Below are 27668 nucleotides of genomic sequence, written 5' to 3'. Positions count from 1 at the left end.
AGACGATCTCATTGAAACGTACAAATTCTTGGTGCTTGACAGGGTATATGCAGAGAGATGTTTCCTCTGGCTGAGGAGTCTGGAACCAGGGGTCACAGTCTCAGAATAAGGGGTCAGCCATTTAGGACTGAGATGAGGAGAAACTTCTTCATTCAGAGGGTAGTGAATGTTTGGAATGCTGTGCCCCAGAGGGCTGTGGAGTCTGAGTCTTTGAGTATATTCAAGACAGAGATAGTTAAATTTTGGATATTAAGGGAATCAAGGGATATGGGGATAGTGCAGGGAAGGAGTTGAGGTAGAAGATCAGCCATGATCGTATTGAATGGCGGAGCAGGCTCGAGCAGCCATATGCCCTACTCCTGCTCCTATTTCTTATGTTCTTATGTTAATTGTACCCAAGCAAGAATTCAATGACTTTGAAGGGAATTAGAATTCTACAGCACAGGAGGTGCCATTCAATCTTGCATGTGCAGGCTCTCGGAGTTAGCCATTTTGTCTGATTCCTCTACTCTATCATATCCTTTCAATTGTTTTCTCAAACGTTTATCCACTTCCCTTTCAAAAGCTATTACGGATTCTGCTTCCATCAATGTTTCAGGTAGAGCATTTCATGTTCCAACAGCCCCAGTGTTAAAATAAATGATCCTAATCTGTCCTTTTGTTCTTTTGGTGAGGCTGTTAAAAATTTACATCTTCGAGTTGCCAACTCACCGACCAGCAGAAATAGTGGGTGGAATTTTAACCTCCCAAAATCGGTGGGTTTGGTTAAAAAGCCAAAAATCTGAAACAGGAACCCACCCACTTCTGATTTTAACGGAGGTGGGACGAGGGACAGACGACCAATCTGTTTGCATGAGGCAGGTTGGTCATTTAAATATCTTAATGAGGCTGCATGCCTTCATTTTAACAATGATTCTATTTTTAACCACAAGTGGCTGGATTTCCCAAGCCTCGAAAACACGACAGTTGAGGTGAAAAGAGGAGAGAAGGGCTGGATCCATAAGGTAGGTGCACCTTTATAGCACTGCTTGTGAACCCAGAGGAGCAGGAGTGTATGCTCTATGCCCATCAAGCTACCCAGTAAACCATTCCTGTCCTCCCGATCGGACAACCCCCCACCCCGCATCACCTCCCCCCAACCATTATCTCTCTCCCCCCTCACCCTTGTGATCAGAAACCCCCTGCCGGACCACAATCTGTCTCCCTCTCACCCCCGCCCTCCCGACAATCTCTCTCACCTGCCCACTAGATTCTACCTGCTCTCAACCCAGCTCGGCTGCAGCATTGTGCTGCAAGATTCCCAGGCTGGTAGCCAGCCAGCCTGCCCATTAGATTGGCTGTGGATGGGAAACCTACAAAAAAAAATGGACGTCTGATGTTTTTAAACTGCAGGATGTTCTGGAAACTCATACTTTTGGGTTTTCTGACCTAAAACCAGCTTGTCCCCCCCACCGCCCATTCCCTCCCCCCTCCAAGCTATTATCCAGCTAATTTTAAATGTTGTGAGAATTGGAGTCAATGCAGGTCAGCAGAGACAGGTGTGAGCAGCAAAAAAAAAAGCAGTAGAATTTTGGTTGAGCTGAAATCTATGGAGCGTGGAGGATGGAAGGCAGGACAGGAGAGCATTTAAATAGTCGAGTCTGGAAGATGACAAAGGCATGATGCTGGTCAAGAACAGATTCTAAATGAAAGTTGTGAAGAGACCCCAGGGGGGATAAAAAACTGAATGCTGGAAATTGGAAACCTGTAGAGCAGGGAATGCTGAAAGTAGGTGGCTCAGCATCTGAAAAAGCACACAGGGTTAAAAGTTCCAGGTGGAATATTTCATCAGGATGGATGAAGGATCCCAGCTCAAATGCCAACCTGTATTTCTCTTTCAAATGATAACTGATCTGTTGTGCATTTCCAAACTCTGCTGTAGGTCAGCATGTCATATTTCCAGTTCAACTGAAATTTGGAAAAACTAAAACATTCCTTACACAGGTCTGTTACAGAATTAATGAGCACAGAATGCAATTTGTGCAAATTTCAGGTTTGTGCCCCCTTTATTTTCAGCAATACTACCTCTGGATTCATTCGAACTCACCCAGACTTCCAGTCCTTCAGGTCTGTAGTTTGAAGAATGGCTAGGCAACTGTGCGGGAGAGAGGAAAATCAATTTCAATATAAAGATAGACTTGCATTATAGCATCTCAAAAGAGGCCTCCTAAAGCACCTCATATGCAACGTACAGAAATTGCGGTCGGAGGCTTCCCGCAGGCGGATACCTCCGACCTAAGATTCGGCGACCTGCAGTCCTGGGCCTCTGCGTGAAGGCCTGCATAGGGGCCCACTAATCTTAGGGACGCAGGCGTTTCGCAAGAGTCCCTGGGATCACTTGGGCCAACTGATCCAATCAAAGTAGGGGTAATTTACATATTCTAAAGGGTCTAAAAATAAATTTACATCATTTCACAAGTTTTTAAAGGTTTAAATTATTGAAAAAATATTATTTTTCTATCCTTTAAAAGTCTTACCATGATAAAAGCAGGCCTGCTTTTCATGGGGATTCGCTGGGTAGAAGTTGGCCAAATAACCCAAATCTCTGCCAGCGAATGTCCATTTCTGTTAGATTCATACGATATGTCAAAAGGATTCTCGACAGATCGCAAGTTCCAGGTTTAGGTGCATGTGCAGTGCATGCCTTAACCCGGAACTTGTGGGGCCCCTACAGGTGTGTGCGCACATCGTACGCACCTGTAGGGGCCACAAATTCAGTCACAATTCATTAAGTTGAAGTCACTGTTACATAAATAAACACAGCAGCTATCATGCACAGAAGCAAATTCCCACAAACAAGAACCAACAATTAATCTCTTTGAAGGAATAAATGCCAGGAGAACTCTCTGATCTTAAACATCTGCCTGCTCGGATTGCCATTAAGCATCGCATTTGAAGCACAGTACCTTCAATAATGCAGCACTCCCTCAGCACTGCACTGAAGTGCCAGCTTATGCTGTGTGCTCAATTCCTAGGGCCCAAAATTAACCACCATTTAGCTCCATTTTTTTTGAGCCAACAGTGTTTTTTGGAGCTAACTTAATTTTGCAAGTTTTACCAATGGTATAATGCCGTCCTTAACAGATACCCGTTTTTTTTTGATGTAAGTACTTTTTTTCTGACATCACCTGTACCATCATTTTTGCCCAGTTTTGTAAGTTGTCAATTAGGATATATATTTTTTTTTGTTTTTATTTATTTAATTATTATTATTATTATTTTTTTTTTTAATTGACGGTGCTAGGGACCACTTTGTAAAACTTTATCTTATCAAGTCTAAGTCCGATCGAAATTGGCGTTACCAACGCCATCTTGATTTGTTGTGTTGATCTGTATTTATTATGTACCTATTGAATGTAGTGATGCAATATTATCTTTGAATTACTTCATTATAAAAGAAAGTTATTTTATTTTTAGGACTTAATATTTACTGTGATAAAACACTCAGCAGGCCATTTGGCCAGGGATAAGGGTGGTTGCAGCAGGTCATTTGGCCAGGAAACACCTAACATGCTCAGTGACTGTGGAACAGTAAAACAACAAAGAAAAGTTGAAGGATGCCATATTAGCACTGTACAGTACAGTACTCATTTTCTTGGATGGAGAGTTCATATTTCAGCATCAAAACACTCCCATGGGTTAGCTACAGAGTAAAGCTTTCTCTACACTATTATATAAAAGCAGCTCTCAGCCCACATTTGCTTCCTCTGGGAACCGGAGAGAGACAGCTCGTTCCCTCCCACTGAGCCTCGTGTTACCCTGGAAACATAAATGCTTGGGCATGCAGAGAACGGGCCTCACTTTTTCAGTGATAACAATTAGCTCCACCTTCAAAACCAAAATGAAAACTAATTTTGGCGAAACTTTGGACTTTTTGTTGGCATTATTTTGGACTAAAAAATGGCTGTTAATCTGAAATAATGCCAAAAAATGGCAATGTAGAATTTTGGGCCCAGTGTGGAGCTTGAGCTCACAGCTTGCGAACTCAGAGGTGAGAGTGCTGCCAACTGAGCCTAGTTGACACTTGACAATACGCAAGGGTTGAAATTAGGAGATTGTTTCATGTTCGAGATTTTACTATTTTTTGTAATTTCCCCCATCCCCTATACGGATATCAATTCTGGCTGGGGTATGATTGCACATGCAATTTCTGGTACTTTGTTCAAGTGACCTTTATGGGGGCAAGGCTTGACAGCAAGTGTTGGGAGTCTATTTGACTGCAAAGACATCAGTCATCCTCGATAGATGGGACATGTGCACATTTTCTAGCAGGGATTACTGGATATTAACCAAGAATGTAAAGTCTGTCTGATTTTTCCCTCCTTAGCCAACTGTAGCACCCCTACTGCCACTTAGTTCAGTTAACTGATGTCACACAGCAACTGAATCTGAGCCCTTTCAGTCTGTACGCTTTAGTTTCACATAATCTTGTTCTTGTAAGTAGTTGCCTCATTTAAAATCATGGGTGGACTGATTCCCATGGGGCTTGTCCCTCTCCTCCACTGCAAATTTGGTGGAAGCCCCATGTACATGGGTAAACGGGGTTTTCAACAAACTTTTGCCAAAGTAACAGCATTAGCGAGGGAGAATCCCCAAGGAAATTCATCCCCATAGTCCTATCCAAAATGATTAACAAGTGGAGTAAAGTAATCCTACAGACGGCATAACAGTACTGAGGACATATACCTCCTTTGTTATACAGGTGAAAACTGACAGTAGGACACGAGAAGATGCATCTTGCACAGGGCTAAAGTATTCATTAATACATCAGCTTCAGATAACTTCTGCTGCACCAGCTCACACTTTGTGGGGTCAAGTTTTGGCCTGAGTTGCTCCTATTTTTTTTTGGAGCAACTAGTTTAGAATGGAGTATCTTAGAAATTGCAATTCTCGGCATTTAGTTTGCTCCAATTCTAGTGAGTTAGAACAGTTTCATTTTCGAAGAGATTTTTTTTTCAAAAGGGGGAGTGTCCGGCCACTTACGCCCATTTTGAAAGTTTAGGCAGCGAAAACTTACTCCAAACTAACTTAGAATGGAGTAAGTGTAGATTTTCGTACGCTCAGAAAAACCTTGCCTACATTTAGAAATCAGACGTAAAGTTGAGATGGAGGGGGAAGGGAAGTTTACAAACATTAAACACATCACTTTTACAAATAAAAGCCAATATCAATAATAAATGATAAATAAATCAATAAATCAACCAATAAATCAAAAAAATTAAATTAAAAAAAATCAATAAATAAAAAATTATGTTTCTACTCACCGACTGCAGCACCGGGAGCCCTCCAACAGCGTGCTGGGACAGGGCCCCCCCCACCCAGTGTCTCTCTGACAGCAAGGGGTGGGGAGAAAGAGGAGAGGGAGGGAGAAGGGGGGGGGAAAGAGAGAGAGAGGAGAGGGCGAGAGAAGGGGGGGAGGAGGAGAGGAAGAGGGAGGGAGGGGAGGGGGAGGGAGAAGGGGGGGAGAAAGAGTAGAGGGAGGGAGAGGGGGGGCAGAGAGAGGAGAGGGGGGGGCAGAGAGAGGAGAGAGGGAGGGCAGAGAGAAGAGGGGGAGGAAGAAGGGGGGGGGGGAGGAAGAAGGGGGGGGGGAGGAAGAAGGGGGGGGGAAGGGGGGAGGGTGGGAAAGGCTGAATGGGACCGGCCATTTGGCCAGGGGCGGCGTGCTTCGGGTCCCTCCCACACAGCTTCGGGCGCCTGGAGCTACTGCACATGCGCGCACATTCTAGCGCACATGTGCAGAGGTCCTGGCACTGTTTTCAGCGCCGGGACCTGGCTCCACCACCCCCCCCACAGCTTGTGCTGCGCTGCGCCAAGGGCCTGGAACATTCCAGCAGGGGGGAGAATACCAAGGTAAGTTTTAGACGCAGTTTTGAGCGCGGAAATCAGCCGTGGCTCGCGGGGCTGCGCTGTTCTAGGCACGGCCCAAACATGATCCCTGTGTCTCCAACCATAGTTTGCATATATTACAATCAGGCAGAGACAGAGCACAAGCAATGGATTAAAATGTCAATCTCCTGTATCTTATTTGTTAGTATAATATTGATTGCTCACCTCAATTAAAAGCAAATTCACATTGATTTTCTAGTGACTCTTTCAAATTTTATTTTTCAGTTTCACCATTAATGACTCAGTGAAATTCCTCTATGGGGCTATTTTAATAAAGTTACCAACAATTTAAAAAGAGCAATTTTAGCCCCAAATGTTCAAAAGAAAAATATATTTAAACACTTTACACTTTCATTTTGATTGTGATTTTGTTTTCATTTTACCTTTCTTTAGTAGCTGATATATTGGGTGTAATAAGCAGTATTCCATATCTGTTTAAAAAAAATTACAAATTAATAAGCAGGCATCACCCTACATATGAGCTTTCTCACAACTCAGCTTGATGTCTGATTTCAATACATATCTTTCAAACTAAAAAGTTACAATTAATCTCAACAGCATGTTTCTATTCAGAATATTAACTTTAGACAATCACAGAAGGCACTGTTGATCCCTTTGAGGTCAGTTCATTGTAATGTTTTCACGTTACGGTTTGGTTCCTGAGTTTAGCATATTACAATGGTTGTCCTCATCCAAAATTCCACTGTCTGAATCCTGTACTAATTCTCACTTGCCCACCATCTTGGTCTTCACCGACCTCCATCATCCCTGTGTGCGTTAATCTTCAATAACTCGCCCTTCCCAAACACAGTGAATCCAAAATCCTCACTTATAAAGGGCTCAACCTCCTCCAGCCCTAGGGCCCATGTCATTCAGCCTTCCAATCCAATCCTAGCCTCGTGTGCTCCATTAGTTGCCTTAGCCTTACTCTCAATTTCTTCAAATCACTCCACTTTTCTACTTCTCTCCCTGCCTGCAAAATCCTCCTTAAACCCCTTCTGTTGGCCATGCTTTTTGATCATTTCTTCTAACTTTTCTACCACTGCTTGACATTTTTTTTCCTCTCAAAGTACCTCAAAATGTTTACCACACTAAATGGAAGCTGTTGTACCTTTCTACAAATTCCTCAAAGGATGGTCTCCATGAATATCCATCTTTACGAATCCGGATAGTTTCCAATAATCCATTGTATCGCAGCTAAAACAAATTGGAACCAATTCAGTACAAGATAAAAAAAAACAATTACCAGTATAAAATTATATTAAACCAAAAAGGCTACATCAACTTCACTATATAGTCCATTTTTCAATCTATCAAATTAAATACGAAGTGCCACCCAAGTGTTCTGTAAGAATAAGCAGTTAATATACTTTTATTTTGCTATTTTTCCAGAATTGTCCCAATTGATCACTTCAAAACATTCTTCTAAAATAATTACAAGCTATAGTAAGGCTGGGATTTAGACAGAAAACTGCATAGCAATATTATAGTTGTATTGTGTAAGTAGGAATAGGAGTTACTTTAGGTCATGCAAGTATTAAGTAATTTGGCCCAAAATTTCCCCAGCCGCTTAGAGCGGCATAGTTAGATGTGGTGCGCTGAGTTCGTGGGGGAAAAAACGCGCCGAAAACTTACTGGGATAATTTGGCCGTTCCTGGATCCCTGTGGTCCCGTGACATGGCGCCGAGAAACCTGCGGGGGGCAGAGCTTGGGCCGTGCTTGTTCAGCGCAGCCGGCAGGGGGGCGGGGCTTGGGCCCAGCGTGTCCTCGAGTGCCGGCAGGGGGACGCATAACCGTTTGTGTGTGCGTGCACGCGCAATAAAGCGTGCGCGCATGCGCAATGGGGCAGGAACCTTGGCAATCGGTCATTTAAAGTGAGAGCTTCCTCAGTGCCTCAGCAGCATGGTCAGTGGGCCATATTGGAAGATAAGGTGTGAATTGTAATTTTTGGGTGGCTGAGGGAGTGGAAACAAGTGCTGCATTAATGTATAAAAGGTGAGAACTGTGTGTCTTCAAGATCACCTGTGTGTAAATCCAATACATTAATGATGCAAGAGCGTACAACAAGGACGAAGAACTTCTTGCATGTGGAGGTGGAGAAACTAGTCACTGTCATTGAGACAGATGGCAGGAGCTGGATATCAGTAAGAGTGGTACCACAAAGGTTTCACCCAAAGAAATGAGGAGACGCTGGAACCTAGTTGTAGAAGAATTCTCTGCAGGAATGAAGGCCGCAAGAACTGGAGGCCAGTGTAAAAAGAAATGGCAGGACGTTGGTCAAGTAGTGAGTGTAAGTATTATCTTGAGTTTTAAATGGAATTGCAATTGTTACTGTGATCACCTGTATATGTCCCATCCATCAGAAGCTCACCATGCGGCAAAAATTATATTTTCATCTTTGCAGAAGAAATTGGTCCACAACAAAAAGGGAGAGAACTAGAACAGGAGGAGGGCCACCAAATCTGCACCAACTATCACCCCTGGAACAGAGGGTCGCTGCCTTGCTGAGTCATACCTGCAGAAAAAGAATCAGCTCTACACAAGCTGGGCCCACACGCAAGGGTGAGGGTGAGTCATTAAAATGCATCATCGTCCTTCAAATCAACCTGCTGACTGGCCTGCTATGTGTGAGACTACTCATTCCACCCATCTTGCCCCCTCCTTTCCTGCTAACCATTTGACTGATCTGTTGAATTTTGCAGATGATGATGATAATCCTGAACATCAATAAGATGATCCAGATGCGTTCGCTCCAGGCCAAGGCAGGTGGGGGGTGGGGGTAGGAGGGGTCCATGGATCTGTGTTCACGGGAGAATGCTGATCGTGATATGGATTAGTCCATGGTACAGGGCATCACTTTGGCAGACACCTCCAGGAGCTCTTCCACGACATTCCTTGGTTTCACACCTTACGAGGTTGCAGGTCCCAGTGGTGGTGGTGGAATGCAGGTTGCAACACACAGGGCCCCACCATCCCAGCCTGCGCCTTGTACTGGAGGGGTGCCGCTAGGTTGACCCACGGCAAGGGGAAGGAGAAGCCGACCAATCTCTCCTGAGATGCAGCCTTCATCAGATGTACATCAGGTTATGTCATTGGGTGAGGAAACCAATGCCCTTACCCGATCACTCGTGGTCACCGTCAGTGAGGTACGTGAGGAGGTTGCAACATTGTTGGGAGAAATATCATCACATCGACGGGAACTGAGGTCAGGCATGCCAGAGGGAGTGCAAATAATGGCAGAGGCCATGAGGAAGCTAGCTGCTGCAAGGAGGGCACACAGGCCTGACACACAAATGCCACTCCCACTGCAATCCCCACACCAGCCTCTGTTGAAACCCAAGCCGCCCCAGCCCCCTCCCCACACTTTGAGGAAGTGCACATTCCCCACTATGTGTGTGAGAGATGGTGCAGCTTTCCTTTGCTGTTGTTGTTGAAGTGCATTGTAAACTTTCCAATAAAAGATTTTTTGCATTAAAACTGAATCATGTTCCATTATCATCACACAACATTTAGGAACAACATCCCTTACCCCTACAGTCATGTGTGCCTGCCGCCCCTAGCCCTGGCCGAAGGGCTAGCCGGTACGTTCTGCAGTCGGCAAGGCAGGACTGCCCTATTTTCAGAAGCTGATTTATCTTTCATTTATTTTTGATGATGTCGTGAAGATGTTGTGCTGAAGTTGTTTTGATGTTGTGCTGATGCTGTGAAGGTGTTTAGTGCTTTAGAATCCTCTCTTCTTCTGCCGCCACCCCCCACCGCCCCCCCCCCCCTCCTATCTATGGCTACCTACGCTAATTTCTTAAATATATGTAAGGTTTTTCTGTGCCTACAATAGTGGCCACATACACTGGCCTAAGTTAGTTTGGAGTAACTTTTAGCTGGCCAAATGTGCTTCTATGGCCAAAACAAATGCAAGTGGCTGGTCACACCCGCTTTTGGAGAAAAAAAACTAAAAAAAAAACCTAACTGACTTACACTGGAGCAAGTTAAATGGGGACATTTGCACTTTTTAAGTTACCCCAGAAAAAGCTACTTGCTCCAAAAAAAAAAGCGGGGCAACTCCTGGGGAAATTTGAGCCCTTTACAACTAGTAACAAAGTAGTATTTCATAATGACTTAAAACATTTTCTTGCTATGGGAACAAATCTAAAACATGAAATTGGAGACCAATTGCAGTTAAACATTCAGCCACTTGAACCTGCTCCACCAATCAGATAATGGCTGGTCTGTACCTCAACTACATTTACCCATTTTGTTCCATATCCCTTGACCTAACAAAAATTGTATTTTGGCTGTGTTCAATCATTTTAAAAGTGCTCAGTTCTGGTACACAATCCAGGTTTTATTGCATTTATTGTCTGTCCCCCACCCTGTATAGCCCTCTCCCAGCATAGCAATATTTAACATTAGAGCGAGCAGAAAGCTTTACTCACTGCATGTATATGGCACCTTTAACATTGTTAAACATCCCAAGGTGCTTCACAGAATTCAATAAAATTTAACAGAGCTGCATAGAGAGATATTAGGATAGGTGACCAAAAGCTTAGTCAAAGTGGTAGGTTTTATGGAGGAGAAAGAGGTTAAAAGGCTCGGAGAGAATTCCAGAGCATAGGGCCCAGGCATAGTCACCAATGGTGGAGCGATTAAAATCAGGGATGTACATGAGACCAGAACTGGAGGCGTGCAGAGATCTGAGGGTTGTAGGGCTGGAGGAAGATTGCAGAGAATAATGAGCAGCGAGGCCATAGAGGCATTTGAAAGCAAGGATGAACATTTTTTTTTAATTGCAGTGTTCCGATGGCTCAACAGCTGAGCTTCATTGCTGCTAAGAGTGGACCTCTGCTAACAATACAGGTCAGCTGCAGGTAGCAACACTGACACCGCGGTTTATAATGTCTTCAGGGGTACATGGGTTATGGTGGCCCAGCAGCACCAATGTGGTCACTTAGGAGGCAGCAAACCAGAGATTTGTCATCCATGTCATCTTTCATGATTAGAAAAAAACCCAGCAGATCTTTGCTTGATCAGTTAGAGTGAAAACAATTAAAGCCCCGAATTCTGTTTGCAGCCATTGCAAGTGATATTCCATTGAATTTAATAATATCTGAATTAAAATACACTCCCAAACCATATAAATTAGATAAATATTTCAAATACTATTGCCTTAAAGCTCAACACAACTATCTAAAGCAAAATCATAACCGTTTAAGATTTGCAGAGTAGATTTTCATGGTACCAGTATCTGTTTGGAGCAATCAGTTTTGGTATACCCTATCCCAGCTACACATCACCACCACAATGAGTAACCTGATCTTAACTTTCAATTTATAGCGATGTATGGCTGACATGCAAGGTTGAAAGACTCACCTGATCCATGAAAATGTTGCTGTCCAGCTGATCAGGCAATTTATTAATGTTTGGTTTGATACAGCGAATGAAATGTGGGTTTGCTGTAAACATCTTCTCCATCAGCACTGCTAAAGAATGCTTGAAATTAAACAGACAAAATGGTCACGCCAGTTCTGCACTCCAAGAAAATGTTGGGTTTAAACATCCTCCTTTGTTTTCTAACAAAAATATACCTTGCTATGCTGCACAGTGCCATGAAGCAGGCAAAATTTTTGACTTTATAAAAAGGAAAGGAAATCTAAGTAGTTACTGAGCATTTGCTACAAAGAGAAATCTTCCAGTTAATAGAACGTGAATCCAATCTAAAATTCAAAATATGATGAAGTATAAGTTCAGTAGGATCACCCCCTATTACTAACTCTACCATTTTCTTTCTCACCTCCATTCAGCAGTGAGAGATGACAGTATTTTCTACCTTCAAAGAGCTATTAAGACCTGACAAAGTAAAGCTGCTCAACACTCTCGAGTGAAAATATTTATCAAATTTAAAGTTGGCCCTTACACTGCTAGTAGGCCTGTCTCCCCAGTCCGACTGGTTTTACTGGTTCCCAGCTGTGTGCCAAGAACAGTGAATATGGGCATTAGCACACGCACCAATGTTAGTCGTTTTTCTCATGTGAGACATTGCTGCAGTTAGTTCTTGCACATATGCCCAAACTAATCCAGTCATCATGTAACTGCTGTGTGCACAGTTGAGAATCAACAAACACTTCATCCAGCTGTCCATAAATGTGCCTGCTTATCATCTTGCTGCTTGTTTTCCATTAATAGTTTTTAAAATTGTTTGCCTTGCCTTTAACTGCTTTCATGACTTGCTTTTAACTACTGACGTTCTCAAAAATTACTGAGAGGGGAAGGAGGAAGAGGAGGGGGAGAGAGAACTGGGAATCCTGGGGTTTCAGCCAGGGAGAGGGGAGATCTGAACCGGCCACCAGAGCTGGCCTCATCATTGTTGGGGTGGGGTGGGGGGGAGGGGCGCATGGTGGTCTGGGAAGGTGATCGGAGGCCACATGGGGAGGAGGGGGGGGGTCTCCTATCGCGGGGATGGGTATGGTCAGAACCCTGGCTACAGGAGGTAAGTATAAAGCCACTCACCACCTGGATGCAGCAGTCCCCGCCTCTCCAACTGCTGGGTTTCATGTGAAACCCGTCCACAGGCAGTTAAACACAAAATGGAGGGGAATAAGGCTTCCAGCCTAGTTACAATATTTAAACCGGAAGTGGGCAGGTTCGAGGCAGGATCAAGTCAGGAATCCCATTTTTAACATTTTAACTACTCCAAACCCAACTGTTTTTTTTGTTTAGCGGAAAATTTTGGCCATAGAAATGCACAGAACAAAGAAAATGAGCCTGAAAACCCACTATTCACTTCCACTGCCATAACCGTGGTGGAGCAGGAGTTGTGACCGGTCTGTGACACAACTGTCTGACCTTGGAGTTCTGAGAGTCATAGACGATCTGTGTCTGTGACTAAATTATAGTAAAGCGGCCACATTGTTGTTTGAGTATTTAAAAAGGTACCTCAAAACTGTGGCCTCTTTAAAATGAACCAGTTTGCTTGACAGACCACAATTAGTGACTAGCCACATTATTGGTTAACCACACGTGTGCATTGCACTGAAATGGTATGGAGACTTCACTGAGACAGTGACTTTTCCCATGTTCAATGGAAAGTCTCACTTCAAGAAGACTGACAAACAAGGCTACTCTTGTAATTACTGCAAAAGTCCATTGTGTAAGTTGCACCTTCAACTAACTACGGTTGAAATGTGCACAATGTTAACATTGACCTTTTTAATCAACGCTAATTGACAACTGCAATTACCTTTAGGTCAATGCAATCAATATTCTGGGAATTTTACAGTTTTGGAATGATGTATGTTAACAAAAAGAAGTTTGCACCAAAGATAAGAAAAACACTCCACAATCTTAGCTTGATATTTCCTATGGACCAATGCGCAATAGATCAGTATCCTAATCTGCTTCCTCTCAATGATTAAGAATTAAAAAAATTAAAAACTTATTTTTGGTAACCTTGGAAGCGAATAAATACAATGAAACATTGATACGTACTCGAAACTGTGCTCCAACAGACTGCTTCCTGGTGCTGTTAAAGTTGTCTTCTGTTCTCTATACCAACCAGAAAAACAAAGCAAACAAAGAATGTAAATGTAGGATCATAGAATGGTTATAGCACAGGAGACCACCATTTGGCCCGTTGAGCTCATGCCGGCTCTCTGCAGGAACACTTCAGCCAGTCCCACTCCCCCACAACCCTGCAATTTCTTTTCCTTCAGGTACTTATCGGTTTTGGTTTCCATATTTACGAAAGGATATACTTGTTTTGGAGGCAATTCAGAGAAGGTCCACTAGGTTGATTCTGGAGATGAGGTGGTTGACTTATGAGGAAAGGTTGAGTAGGGTGGGCCTCTACTCATTGGAATTCAGAAGAATGAGAGGTGATCTTATCAAAACGTATAAGATTATGAGGGGGCTTGACAAGGTGGATGCAGAGAAGATGTTTCCATTGATGGGGGAGACTAGAACGAGGGGGCATGATCTTACAATAAGAGGCCACCCATTTAAAACTGAGATGAGGAGGAATTTCTTCTCCGAGGGTTGTAAATCTATGGAATTCACTGCCTCAGAGAGCTGTGGAAGCTGGGACATTGAATAAATTTAAGACGGAAATAGTTTCTTAAATGATAAACGGTTATGGGGAGCGGGCAGGGAAGTGGAGCTGAGTCCATGATCTTATTGAATGGCAGAGCAGGCTCGAGGGGCCATATGGCCTACTCCTGTTCTTATTCAATTCCCTTTTGAAAGCCACAATTGAAGCTGCCTCCACCACCCTTTCAGACAGATCCTAACCACTCGTTGCGTAAAAATATTTTTTTTTGAGTAGTTGCCAGAAAATAGAGTAATGCAGAAAATGTTAGCTTGCGATCCAGCAATATAAAAGAGAGACCATTAAAAGGGAAGATTTACTGCTGGGATACTCCAATGCTCCAGACAGCACTAATTATGAATTCCGTATTTTCAGCCCAAGATTTTCCATCCACTACTGTTAATGGATAGAAAATCACAGGCTGGGGTGTGCCATTTCCCGATATGTATCTGGAGTGTTGAAGTGGAAAATCTCCCTTTATTTTACTCCAGCAGGTTAAATAAATGAGAGAATATCAAGCAAAAGTAATAGTTATTCTACAGAATTAATGCATTGTACTACATATAGGTATGGTATTTTGGGTTACCAACTCTCCGGGATTGTCCTGGTGTCTCCAGGAATTAAAGATTAATCTCCAGGACACTACTGTGAGCAATCTGGGAGAAAAATTATAGGGGAAATTAAATAAAGGTGTTTTTTTTCCCCCATTTTCTTTTGAACACTTTCCTTCATTAGCTATGAAAATATTGGATGCGCAAGAAAAGGCTGTTCATCATTCAATCGAATAAGAATAGTCGTCACTTTCCAATTGGCGTAGGAATGGCACTCCAATTGGTGAGCATGGTGGCAATGTGGAGGCGAGCTGTTGGAGGTGGCAGGTCATGTGATGCAATCTCCAAAGTTGGCAATCCTAATTGTTATGGTATTTGATGAGTAACCCAGAGGTCACAAGTTCAAATTCCACCATGGCAAGTCATGATATTGAGAAAATGACCTTGAAAGCTGCTGGCTATACAAACTCAACTGATTTACTACTGACCTCAGGAAGGGAACAGGCCACTCCTTCCTGGTCTGGCATACTTGTCACTTTAGTCCCACACTATGTGGTTGACTTATACATTATCTTGATAGTGTTTCATATGTCCCAAGATCATTGAAAATATTAAAATTACTAATTAAATTGAGAAATACAAGGGGGAATAAATTCGGGTCAATTGTGCCTCCAGTTAGTGCCCAACGGAGTGCTAATGTCTTCTTGCCTGGGGCCGCTACTGAATCCTGTGAAATTCCATCATCACCATGCCCAGCGACCCGTTTTCGCCCTGGAGTGAAAATTCGTTAGCGCCCGGTATGGCTACCGTGTGTGCGTGATGACCGTGCCAGTTTTGCAGGTCGCGAACCAGGCTTCAGACCGCTCGCAGGCTGAAAATTAAAGGGGAGGTGCGGCGCAGACAGTTTTTTTTGCCCTCTTCAAATCACGGGGTCCGTGCCGTGATGTTGCAGCCCAGCACTCTGCTTCTGTGCCAGGCTGCTGCCACGGCACCCTGCTTCCCAGTGGTGTAATGGAGTCCCTTCTCCCCACTGCAGAGTCTGCAGCGTGCCCTCCCCTTCAATGGAAGGGGAGGGCCCTGTGCTCCCGCCAGTGCTACCTGTCTCTCCACGTAGCACTGGAAAATTCCTAATCTCCCCCCCCCCCCCCCCCCCGCCCAGACAGGAAGTGGAGCACGTGACATCGTGCTCCACTTCCTCTCGGGGGCGGTAACCCCAATTTAGCTGCCGGGGCAGGATCTCCACACCGGACGCAGGAAGTCCCGCTTCCCAACCGGGATGGAACCAAATTTCGCCCCCAGTATCTCTAAATACTAAGCAGGAATTCTGGGTGATGCGGTGCTACAAAGTTTGATGTAGTGTATATGGTTTTTAGTAAAGCTTTTGATAAGGTCCCACATGGCAGACTGGGCACGAAAGTAAAAGCCCATTGGATCCAGGACAAAGTAGCAAGTTGGATCCAAAATTGGCTCAGAGTGAGGAAGCAAAGGTTAATGGTTGATGGGTGTTTGTGTGATTGGAAGGATGTTTCCTGTGAGGTTCCGCAGGGCCCAGTACTAGGCCCCTTGCTTTTTGTGGTATACATTAATGATCTAGACTTAAATATAGGGGGTATGATTAAGAAGTTTGCAGATGATACTAAAATTGGCTGTGTAGTTGATGAAGAAGAAAGCAACGGACTGCAGGAAAACATCAACTGGTCAGATGGGCAGAACAGTGGCAAATGGAATTTAATCGGAGAAGTGTGAGGTAATGCATTTGGAGAGGGCTAACAAGGACAGGGAATACACATTAAATGGTAGGACACTGAAAAGTGTAGAGGAACAAAGGGACCTTGGAGTGCATGTCCACAGATCCCTGAAAGTAGGCAGCCAGGTAGATAAGGTGGTTAAGACACACAGTATGCTTGCTTTTATTAACCGAAGCATAGAATATAAGAGCAGGGTGGGTTATGCTTGAACTGTATAAAACACTGATTAGGCCATACCTGGAGTACTGCGTGCAGTTCTGGTCACCGCATTACAGATAGGATGTGATTGCACTGGAGAGGGTGCAGAGGAGATTTACGAGGATGTTACCTGGGACTGGAGAATTTTAGCTGAGGATAGATTGGATAGGCTGGTTTTGTTTTCCTTGGAACAGAGGAGGCTGGGTGGAGACCTCATTGAGGTGTATAAAATTATGAGGGGCCTGGATATAATGGATAGAAAGGGATAATTTCCCTTAGCAGAGGGGTCAACAACCACGGGGCATAAATTTAAAGTAATTGGTAGAAGGTTTAGAGGGGATTTGAGGAGAAATTTCTTTACCCAGAGGGTGGTGGGGGTCTGGAACTCACTGCCTGAAAGGGTGGTAGAGGCAGAAATCCTCACTACATTTAAAAAGTACTTGGATATGCACTTGAAGTGCCATAACCTGCAAGGTTACTGACCTAGAGCTGGAAAGTGGGATTAGGCTGGATAGCCTCTTGTTGGCCAGCACGGGCACAGTGGGCCGAAATGGCAATCGTTAGTGCTGTAAACTTCTATGATTCTATGAACTAAACCAGACTGGTAAGAGCTGGGCTTTTTTTTTTTTAATATCCTCATGAAGGAATTGTGACCTTGCATATTAAATTCTACTTGCATATTTATTTTCACAAATATGCAACACTGAAGCAAATAGTTGAAGAGTACTGGGAAATGAATGAAACAAAGAGAAAACATAGCACTATGTGTATTTAAAAACAATGTAACTGAACTCAAAATATTACAATCAGTGCTTTATTTTTTAAACCAGTTGTATTTTAAAGTATCTGCCCTTTTCCTACACTTGCCTGCTTATCAGCACTTACAATTTCTCTACTTCCTGTAGCAATTTAGCAGCATCCTCTCAAATAACCACCCCTATATTTTATTTCAGTCTTATTGTTACCACATCTCTGTGGTGCAAGTGTAGTTTTTGGTTTCACAGAATCTTCCTGTTAGCCTTTGTTCATTACCATTTCTCATTCTCTGGATTTTTTTCCTCCAGAGAATTTTCCCGTCCCTAAGCTCACCTCCAATATCGAGTACAGAGTTCATGGATTTCTTTGTTGCCAAGATTGAGATCATTTGTGCCGCTCCTCTACCTCCCCTTTCTTTTTCGCCATTGCTCTGGACATCCACCGAGTCGCCAACGCAGACTACTTCCAACCCCTCCCGTGCGCCCCCCCCCCTCCCCACCCTGAAAATACTCTGCAATTCTTCCCCATCTTATCCTGTCTTCTTCAATCTCATCCAGTTATCTCAAGCCCTTCCCCTCTTAACTCCTTCACCCGACAGCCTTCATCTCTGGAATTCCCTTCCTAAACCTCTGCACTTCTCCACATGTCTCGTCACCTTAGGGCACATCTTTCCAACCTCCCAAATCTAGCATTATGGTTTCTTGTCTACTCCTTTCTCAATTTATCTATTTTTTTTCCTTCTTCTCCTCTAAAGGGCCTCAGGAGGTTTTATACATTAAAAGCACGATATAAATATTCCTATATTACAACAGTAACTCCACTTCAAAAGTGCTTCATTGACTGTAAAGCGCTTTGGGACGTCCTGAGATCATGAAAGGCGCTATATAAATAAAAGTCTTCCTTTTTAAATGCAAGCTGTTGTATTTTTCACACTTTCCTTCACAGATTGGCTTAAGAAACATAGAAAATAGATGCAGGAGTAGGCCATTCGGCCCTTCGAGCTTGCATCGCCATTCAATGAGTTCATGGCTGAACATGCAACTTCAGTACCCCATTCCTGCTTTCTCGCCATACCCCTTAATCCCCCTAGTAGTAAGGACTACATCTGACTCCCTTTTGAATATATATAGTGAATTGGCCCCAACAACTTTCTGTGGTAGAGAATTCCACAGGTTCACCACTCTCTGGGTGAAGAAGTTTCTCCTCATCTCGGTCCTAAATGGCTTACCCCTTATCCTTAGACTGTGACCCCTGGTTCTGGACTTCCCCAACATTGGGAACATTCTTCCTACATCTAACCTGTCTAAACCCGTCAGAATTTTAAACGTTTCTATGAGATCCCCTCTCAATCTTCTGAACTCCAGTGAATACAAGCCCAGTTGATCCAGTCTTTCTTGCTAGGTCAGTCCAGCCATCCCAGGAATCATTCTGGTGAACCTTTGCTGCACTCCCTCAATAACAAGAATGTCCTTCAAGTTAGGAGACCAAAACTGTACAAAATACTCCAGGTGTGGCCTCACCAAGGCCCTGTACAACTGTAGCAACACCTCCCTGCCCCTGTACTCAAATCCCCTCGCTATGAAGGTCTATTGTTGATTTAACTGTTACGACTTTTTCCATATTACTTTCTATATGCCATTGTTGCCTCCATGTTTTGTTCTCATGATTCCTTTTGTTACAAATCTAATACTGTAACTCAAGGAGAGCGCAGCTATCAGCGCTGTCCTTAATTGCATCTCCAGACCTATACAACTAGTTTTTCTTCCTCCTTTCCAAATGGCATACATCCAAAACAGACAAAAACAAATTGGAGCTCTACACTTCAATTTGGGACTAAATACTTGTAGTTACAAATATGGTTGGAATGCTTGTGATATGTGCTACACTAAATGAATACAAAGATAATCCAGGTGTTTGGAGACAATTCCCAAATAGATACCCCAACACTTATGCAGAATTCAATGTATTAAAAAACTATTGTCAGAAAAAAAAAATCGATTTCTAGACCCTACAAAGACAAAGATACAGCAACATTTTGTCACTTTTAGTTACTGAGGATCTCAGCTTTAAGAGAACAGCACTACAGTTTGATGTATAAACAAACCATCTCTACTTCAGGCAGCGTAATCCACTTGCCTTGGAACTGCAGATTAGGTGGCTTTAAATTAATCTACATTATTCTGCACAAATTACTTTCAAGTTGTACATTTTAGAAATCAATGCTCCTGGCATGGAACTTTGCCCACCGGGAGCACATTTCACGAATTTGGGCATGGAGGTCATAGGGTCCCATGGGTTTTATTAGAATTACTTCATATTTTCAAAATGCATCACAATTTAAAAACATTAAAGTAATAGAATTTAAAAAAAATTCAGATTTTGCTCATGATTCATAATGTACATAGTTTGCTGTAAAATCAGTAACTGCATTGCCATTCCGTAAATATCTTAGAATAACTTACTCTTGGTCTTTGCTGGGCCATTAAGGTTCCTGTTCTTGAGACTGTAGCTGCAATTAAAAATTAATATGTTAGTGTCATCAAATAAACTGGGAGAATTAAAACATTATAAATATATACACGTGCACAAAAATGTATTGTTCAATTTTTTTTCCAGGATAATGTATCTTCTGATTCTCCCTTCCCCCTTATATTTCCTCCATTCCTAATCCATCAGGCCATGTCACTCCTATGACTGAAGACACGTGCACGTCACATTCTGAAATCCCCATCACAACAACTCTGAAGCTCAACACATTGCATTTCCCAAGTGGCAGCTCAGCAGATTGGGGAATATCAATCCATGTCCCATTCTACAGAGCTGCACACAGGTGCGCCCAAGTGTTTGACATTGCATCACTGCTAACAAACAGGTTTCTATTTACCATATGCTTGTGCAGGGTATGATTTCCTAGCCACAATGGTTTCCAGATTCAACTATTCCAATGGCGGGTCTTCCATTCCTTTACCCTACATAAATTTCAGCAGATTCAAAACTCTGCTGCCCATATCCCACCATGTGCTTGCTGACCTACATTGGCTCTTGCTCCACAAATACATCAAATTTATGTAGGGGCCGAAATTGGTGAAGCACAAGTTCTGCCCGTTATCGGCGGTCCGCAGGTGGTGTGTCATCTTTTTACTGTTGGGGCCGAGTGAGCGGGAATTTCATCTTACTTTTCTTGGTGGCAAGCGGAGCAGAGTGCAACAGGTGGTGTGCATCGGAGGAGGAAATCTTCGGCTCCAGAGTTGTGCGCACACGCGGCAGTCAAGCTGCCCCCCTCCCCCCAGAGGCACCGATGAGAAGGGGGGGTGGGGGAAAGAGAGACCGCTGCGTTGGGGGGGGGGGGGGGGGGGGGGGGGAAGGGGAGATGAAGAGACTGGGGGGGAGGGAGACTAAAAATTATTATAGTTCATTAATAAAGGAGTAAATATGCTTTATTTTAACCATTTATATTATTGCCCAACACTAGAAAATAATAGAATCCATTTCAAAATACATCAAACAGTGAAAACTCTAAAGATCTGTGTAATATCAAACAAACCTGTCAGCTCTGTGTACATACCACTCACTTAAGATCCACTTAAAAGCAGCTTCTCCAGGACGGTATGCAGTTCCGTCACTATGTCATGAATTTTGCACTTGTGGGTGGTATGTTGGCGGTCTGCATGGGCGGGCGGTGTGCATACTGCCCAGCGGTATGTCTGATGAATTTTCTGCCGAGCGCTATGTAGGTGTTTTTTTTCACGAAAATTGCATTTTTGGGTGGTAAGTCGATGAATTTCAGGCCCACAGAGTGTACAGCACAGAAACAGGCCATTTGACCCAACTGACCTCTGCCGGTGTTTATGCTCCACATGAACTTTCCACTATCCAATTTCATCTATCAGCATATACTTTTATTCCTTTCTCCCTGGTGTGCTTATCTAGTTTCCTCTTAAATGCATCCATGCTATTTGCCTCAATTACTCCTTGTGATAGCACATTCAACATTCTTGCCACTCTTTGGGTAAACAAGTTTCTCCTGAAATAATTGGATTTATTAGTGACCATCTTATATTTATGACCTCTAGTTTTGCACTCCCCCACAAGTGGTCATTTTTCTCTACGCCTGCCTTATCAAACACTTTCATTATCTTGTAGACCTCTATCAGGTCACCCCCTCAGCAAATAGCCCCAGCCTGTTTAGCCTTACCTGATAAGTATATCCTTTCAGTTCTGGTATCATCCTTGTGAATCTTTTTTGCACCTTCTCCAATGCCTCAATGTAATAAGACGACCAGAACTGTGCAGAGTACTCCAAATGTGGTCTAATCAAGGTTCGATACAAGTTTAACGTAACTTCTCTACTATCTCAAATTCCTCCAGAAATAAACCACAGGGCTCAGTTTTCTTTTTGTTATAGCCTTATTAACCTGTGTTACTACTTTTAATGATTTGTGTATTTACTCTGAGATCCCTTTACTCCTCTATTCCATTCAAATTCTTGTTATCCAAGCAGTATGTGGCCTCCTTATTCTTCTGACTAAAATGCATCAGGTCACACTTATCTATATTGAAATTCTGCAAGTTTATTAATGTCTTCCTGTATTTTGTCACATTCTTCCTCCCTTTGTATTAACTACACCTCCCAATTTGGCGTCGACAATCTTGAAAGTGTACTTCTGATTCCTGAGTCTAAATTCTCATTCTCCTGTTTAAATCCCTTCATGGTTTCACAGCTCTATGGGCCCAAGTTTCCGATTTCCACTAGAACGATGCACCTCCGAGAGGCCAGCCTATTTTGTAGAATGAAAAGCGTGCCAAAAACTTACCTTGCGATTCTCCGAGTGCAGCAGGCTTGTTCAGCAGTCAGCGCGATGCAGCACAACAGCTGGGGTGGGGGGGAGCTACAGCACTGGTCCAAAAAGAGTGCCGGCAGCTGTGCGGGTGTGCAGTGGAGTCTGCGTGCGTGCGCAGTAGCTCCTGGCCCCCAGATTGTGTGTGCATGCGCTGCTGGCTATGTGGGAGGGGCCTGAAGCACGCCGACCCGAGCCCTGGCCAAATGAGCTCCCCGCTACAAGTAGGGCTGACTGGATATTTCCCCAAGGCAAGAAACATTGGAGAGGTTTCAGTGAAGGAGAAAGTCACTGGCCGAATGGGCTCCCTCATCGCGGCCAGAGTGCCAATTTCCAGCCTGCAGCACCTAGCCTTGGCCGAATGGGCTCCTGGAGCAGCCAGAGTGCCGATTTCCAGCCTGCAGCACGCAGCCCCTAGCCTTGGCCGGGCTCCCGAATGGGTACGTGAGATAGGAACTCTATTTTTTAATTTATTGATGTATTTATCATTTATTATTGATGGTTCTTTATTTTTTTTTTTTTTAAAGTGAAGTGTTTAATGCTTTGGAAAATCCGCTAACTTCCCTTCTCTCCCCCCTCCCCCATCTCTGGCTACCTGCGCCTAATTCTAAAGTGTACACAGGTTTTTCCTGAGCGTACAAATGTCGATACTTACTCCGTTCTAAGTTAGTTTGGAGTAACTTTTCAGTGCCTAAACTAGAAAAACAGGCGTAAGTGGCTGGTAACGCCCCCTTTTGAAAAATAAAACTGAACTAAAATGAAACTAAACTAACTCACTAGAACTGGAGCAAACTAAATGCCGAGATTGCGATTTCTAAGATACTCCAAACTAACCTAGTTGCTCAAATAAAATAGGAGCAACTCCACCCAAAACGTGGGCCCATATAACTGCTTCCAGCCCTATACCTCCCTGAGAACTCTTTAAACCGCCAACTATGGATTCTTGTACATTCTCCCCATCCTCCCCCCACCCCCTCCAATAGCAACCATGCGTTCAGCCGTCTCGGCCTTCAAGCTTTTAGCCACATCTTCTCTGGTGCCGCATCAACATAGTAAACAAGACTAGTGAGCTGCAGGCGCAAATAGCCACATGGGAATATGCTGATGTGGCAATAACTTGCCTCAAAAATTGGTTGCATTGGTTATTAAATATTCCTGGATATAGGGTGTTCAGGAAAGATAGGAGGTGGAGTGGCAGTATTGGTTAAGGAGAATGTTACAGTGCTGGAGAGAGGGGATGTCCTGGAGGGGTCAAAGACAGAATCGATTTGCTTAGAGTTAAGAAATAACAGAGCTGCCATTACACTACTAGGTGTATTCTATAAGCCACCAACTAGTGGGAAAATATGGAGAAGCAAATTTGCAGAGAAATTACAGAGAGATGCAAGAACTATAAGGTAGTGAAAATGGTGGACTTCAACTATCCTAATATAGACTGGGATAATAATAGTATACAGGGCAGAGAGGGGGAAGAATTTCTGGTGTGTTCAGGAGATCTTTCTTGATCAATATATTTCCGGCCCAACGAGGAAGGAGACATTGGTGGATCTGGTCCTGGGGAATGAGGTAGGTCAAGTGGAGCAAGTGTTAGTAGGTGAACAGCGAGTATCATAAGGTTTAGATTAGCTATGGAAAAGAACAGGGAGCAATCTGGAGTAAAAATACTTAAGTGGAGAAAGGCAAATTTTGGTGGGATGTGAAGGATTTGGCCCAGGTAAATTGGAATCAAAGATTGACAGGCAAAACTGTAGTGGAACAATGGGCTGCCTTTAAAGAGGAAATAGTTCAGGTACAGTCGAGGTACATTCCCACGAGGGGGAAAGGTAGAGCAACTAAAGTCAGGAGGTCCCTCGATGACGAAAGAGATAGACAATAAGATGAAGCAGAAAAAGAGTGCGTATGACAGATGTCTGGCTGAGAATACATCTGAGAATCAAGCTAAATATAGAAAGCTCTAAGAATAAAAGAGTGCTTAGTAATGATAAAATTGATTCTGTATATTGGTGTGACGTCCGAAATGCAGAAACCTCAGGACCGAGGCCGCTCTGGATATTTCCCGATTTTGGAACGTCTTTGCCTAGGCCGAAGGAGGTAGGTAGGGTAAGGGAGGAGGTCGGAGTCTGGTTGGTCGGTCGTGCCACCAGATGTCGGGGGTGGGGGTCGGTCGGGCTGTCAGAAGGGATCGGTCAGACCAAGGCTGGGGAAGGTTGGTCGGGCCGTCAGAAGTCGGGGGTGTTGGTTGGGGCAGGAGGGGGTGGAGGGGAGTTGGGAAGCTGGAGGTCAGGCCAAGGTGGGAGAGTCCAGATTTCGGAATGTTTTCCAGCTTCTGGACAACCCTATCACAAATTAGCCTGGTGTCCAGATTCCGGACGTCGCACATATATAAAAAACTTTATTTACATAAAAATAAATATTAAAATCGTAGAGATTATATGGAAAGGCTGCAGTTTTGAAAGAGACAAAATGGATCACTTCCCCAAGCCCACGTGTTCTCTGGCTGGGCAGAGCCCAAGGAACAAAGGAAGCATGGCTTTGAAACGCACCAAACTAGAAAAGGTGATAATTGACCTAATCAAGGAATGGCACTGGCCCTCCAGACAGACATGTATGAGAAGAAGCCAATCAGGAATGGCCCTGGAAACAATACCCAATCCTGAGGCTTTCTGAGAAACAATGGACTTAAGGGGTAGAGTGAGCAAGAGGAATTAAAGGAATTGAATATTAGTAAGAAAATAGTGCTGGAGAAACTAATGGAACTGAAGGCCGATAAATCCCCAGGGCCTGATGATCGACATCCAGAGAACTAAAAGAGGCAGTCATTGAAATAGTGGATGCATTGGTTGTCATCTTCCAAAATTCTATAGATTATGGAACAGTTCCTGCAGATTGGAGGGTGACAAATGTAACCCTACTATTTAAAAAAGGAGGGAAGAGAAAACAGAACCCCAGACCGGCTAGCCTATCAGTAGTAAGGAAAATGCTAGAGTCTATTATAAAGGTTATGATAACGGGCCAGTGCCACGTACTAGTGAGGGTAGAAATAGAAAGGCTAGTCAGATAAATACGTGGCTGGGGCATTGGTGTAGGAGGGAGGGCTTTAGTTTCCTGAACAATTGGGACCGCTTCTGGGGTAGGTGGGACCTGTACAAGTCGGACAGGTTACACCTCAACAGAGACGGGACCAATGTTCTCGCGGGTGGTTTTGATAGTGCGGTTGGGAGGGCTTTAAACTAGCTTGGCAGGGGGGTGGGAACCCAGGAGAGGGCTCTGAGCTAGTTAGAGTGGGTGAGTGCTCAGATGATCAGGAAGTAGTGTCTCAAACGAGTTTACTATGCTTAAACAAAGGGGACTACAGTGGGATGAGGGCAGAGTTGGCTAAAGTAGATTGGAAACATAGACTAAACGGTGGCATAATTGAGCAATAGTGGAGGACTTTTAAGGAGCTCTTTCATAGTGCTCAACAAAAATATATTCCAGTGAAAAACAAGGGCGGTAAGAGAAGGGATAACCAGCCATGGATAACCAAGGAAATAAAGGAGAGTATCAAATTAAAAACCAATGCGTATAAGGTGGCCAAGGTTAGTGGGAAACTAGAAGATTGGGAAAATTTTCAACGACAGCAAAGAATGACTAAGAAAGCAATAAAGAAAGGAAAGATAGATTACGAAAGTAAACTTGCGCAAAACATAAAAACAGATAGTAAAAGCTTTTACCGATATATAAAACGGAAGAGTGACTAAAGTAAATGTTGGTCCCTTAGAAGATGAGAAGGGGGATTTAATAATGGGAAATGTGGAAATGGCTGAGACCTTAAACAATTATTTTGCTTCGGTCTTCACAGTGGAAGACACAAAAACCATGCCAAAAATTGCTGATCACGGGAATGTGGGAAGGGAGGACCTTGAGATAATCACTAGGTGGGGGTAGTGCTGAACAGGCTAATGGGACTCAAGGTAGACAAGTCCCCTGGTCCTGATGAAATGCATCTCAGGGTATTAAAAGAGATGGCGGAAGTTATAGCAGATGCATTCGTTATAATCTACCAAAAGTCTCTGGACTCTGGGGAGGTACCAGCGGATTGGAAAACAGCTAATGTAACGCCTCTGTTTAAAAAAGGGGGCAGACAAAAGGCAGGTAACTATAGGCCGGTTAGTTTAACATCTGTATTGGGGAAAATGCTTGAAGCTATCATTAAGGAAGAAATAGCGGGACATCTAGATAGGAATAGTGCAATCAAGCAGACGCAACATGGATTCATGAAGGGGAAATCATGTTTAACTAATTTACTGGAATTCTTTGAGGATATAACGAGCATGGTGGATAGAGGTGTACCGATGGATGTGGTGTATTTAGATTTCCAAAAGGCATTCGATAAGGTGCCACATAAAAGGTTACTGCAGAAGATAAAAGTACACGGAGTCAGAGGAAATGTATTAGCATGGATAGAGAATTGGCTGGCTAACAGAAAGCAGAGAGTCGGGATAAATGGGTCCTTTTCAGGTTGGAAATCGGTGGTTAGTGGCGTGCCACAGGGATCGGTGCTGGGACCACAACTGTTTACAATATACACAGATGACCTGGAAGAGGGGACAGAGTGTAGTGCAACAAAATTTGCAGATGACACAAAGATTAGTGGGAAAGCAGGTTGTGTAGAGGACACAGAGAGGCTGCAAAGAGATTTAGATAGGTTAAGCGAATGGGCTAAGGTTTGGCAGATGGAATACAATGTCGGAAAATGTGAGGTCATCCACCTTAGAAAAAAAAACGGAATATTATTTGAATGGGGAGAAATTACAACATGCTGTGGTGCAGAGGGACCTGGGGGTCCTTGTGCATGAAACACAAAAAGTTAGTTTGCAGGTGCAGCAGGTAATCAGGAAGGCGAATGGAATGTTGGCCTTCATTGCGAGAGGGGTGGAGTACAAAAGCAGGGAGGTCCTGCTGCAACTGTATAGGATATTGGTGAGGCCGCACCTGGAGTACTGCATGCAGTTTTGGTCACCTTACTTAAGGAAGGATATACTAGCTTTGGAGAGGGTACAGAGACGATTCACGAGGCTGATTCCAGAGATGAGGGGGTTACTTTATGATGATAGATTGAGGAGACTGGGTCTTTACTCGGAGTTCAGAAGGATGAGGGGTGATCTTAAAGAAACATTTAAAATAATGAAAGGGATAGACAAGATAGAGGCAGAGAGGTTGTTTCCACTGGTCGGGGAGACTAGAACTAGGGGGCACAGCCTCAAAATATGGGGGAGCCAATTTAAAACAGAGTTGAGAAGGAATTTCTTCTCCCAGAGGGTTGTGAATCTGTGGAATTCTCTGCCCAAGGAAGCAGTTGAGGCTAGCTCATTGAATGTATTCAAATCACAGATAGATATATTTTTACCAATAAGGGAATTAAGGGTTACGGGGAGCGGGCAGGTAAGTGGAGCTGAGTCCACGGCCAGATCAGCCATGATCGTGTTGAATGGCGGAGCAGGCTCGAGGGGCTAGATGGCCTGCTCCTGTTCCTAATTCTTATGTTCTTATGTTCTTATGGGACACTTAGATAATATCAATGGGATTAGACAAA

General features: G+C 43.7%; 1 protein-coding gene across 1 annotated transcript in view; it reads right to left on the bottom strand.

Moving 5' to 3' along the window:
* The window catches only part of LOC139231060 (myosin-IIIb), an 80373-nt gene that overhangs the window by 36593 nt on the left and 16112 nt on the right, over window positions 1–27668 (bottom strand). Inside the window, exons 7-12 of the mRNA XM_070862487.1 lie at window positions 19718–19764; window positions 13408–13464; window positions 11293–11412; window positions 7037–7122; window positions 6309–6356; window positions 2087–2134 (exon numbers count right to left, since the gene is read on the bottom strand). Coding sequence (XP_070718588.1) covers window positions 2087–2134; window positions 6309–6356; window positions 7037–7122; window positions 11293–11412; window positions 13408–13464; window positions 19718–19764 — 406 coding nt within the window. The remainder of the gene's footprint in view (window positions 1–2086; window positions 2135–6308; window positions 6357–7036; window positions 7123–11292; window positions 11413–13407; window positions 13465–19717; window positions 19765–27668) is intronic.

This window comes from Pristiophorus japonicus, chromosome 2, assembly GCF_044704955.1.
Source record: "Pristiophorus japonicus isolate sPriJap1 chromosome 2, sPriJap1.hap1, whole genome shotgun sequence".
NCBI classification, from domain to species: Eukaryota; Metazoa; Chordata; class Chondrichthyes; family Pristiophoridae; genus Pristiophorus; species Pristiophorus japonicus.
This window is presented reverse-complemented; position numbering and strand designations above follow the sequence as displayed.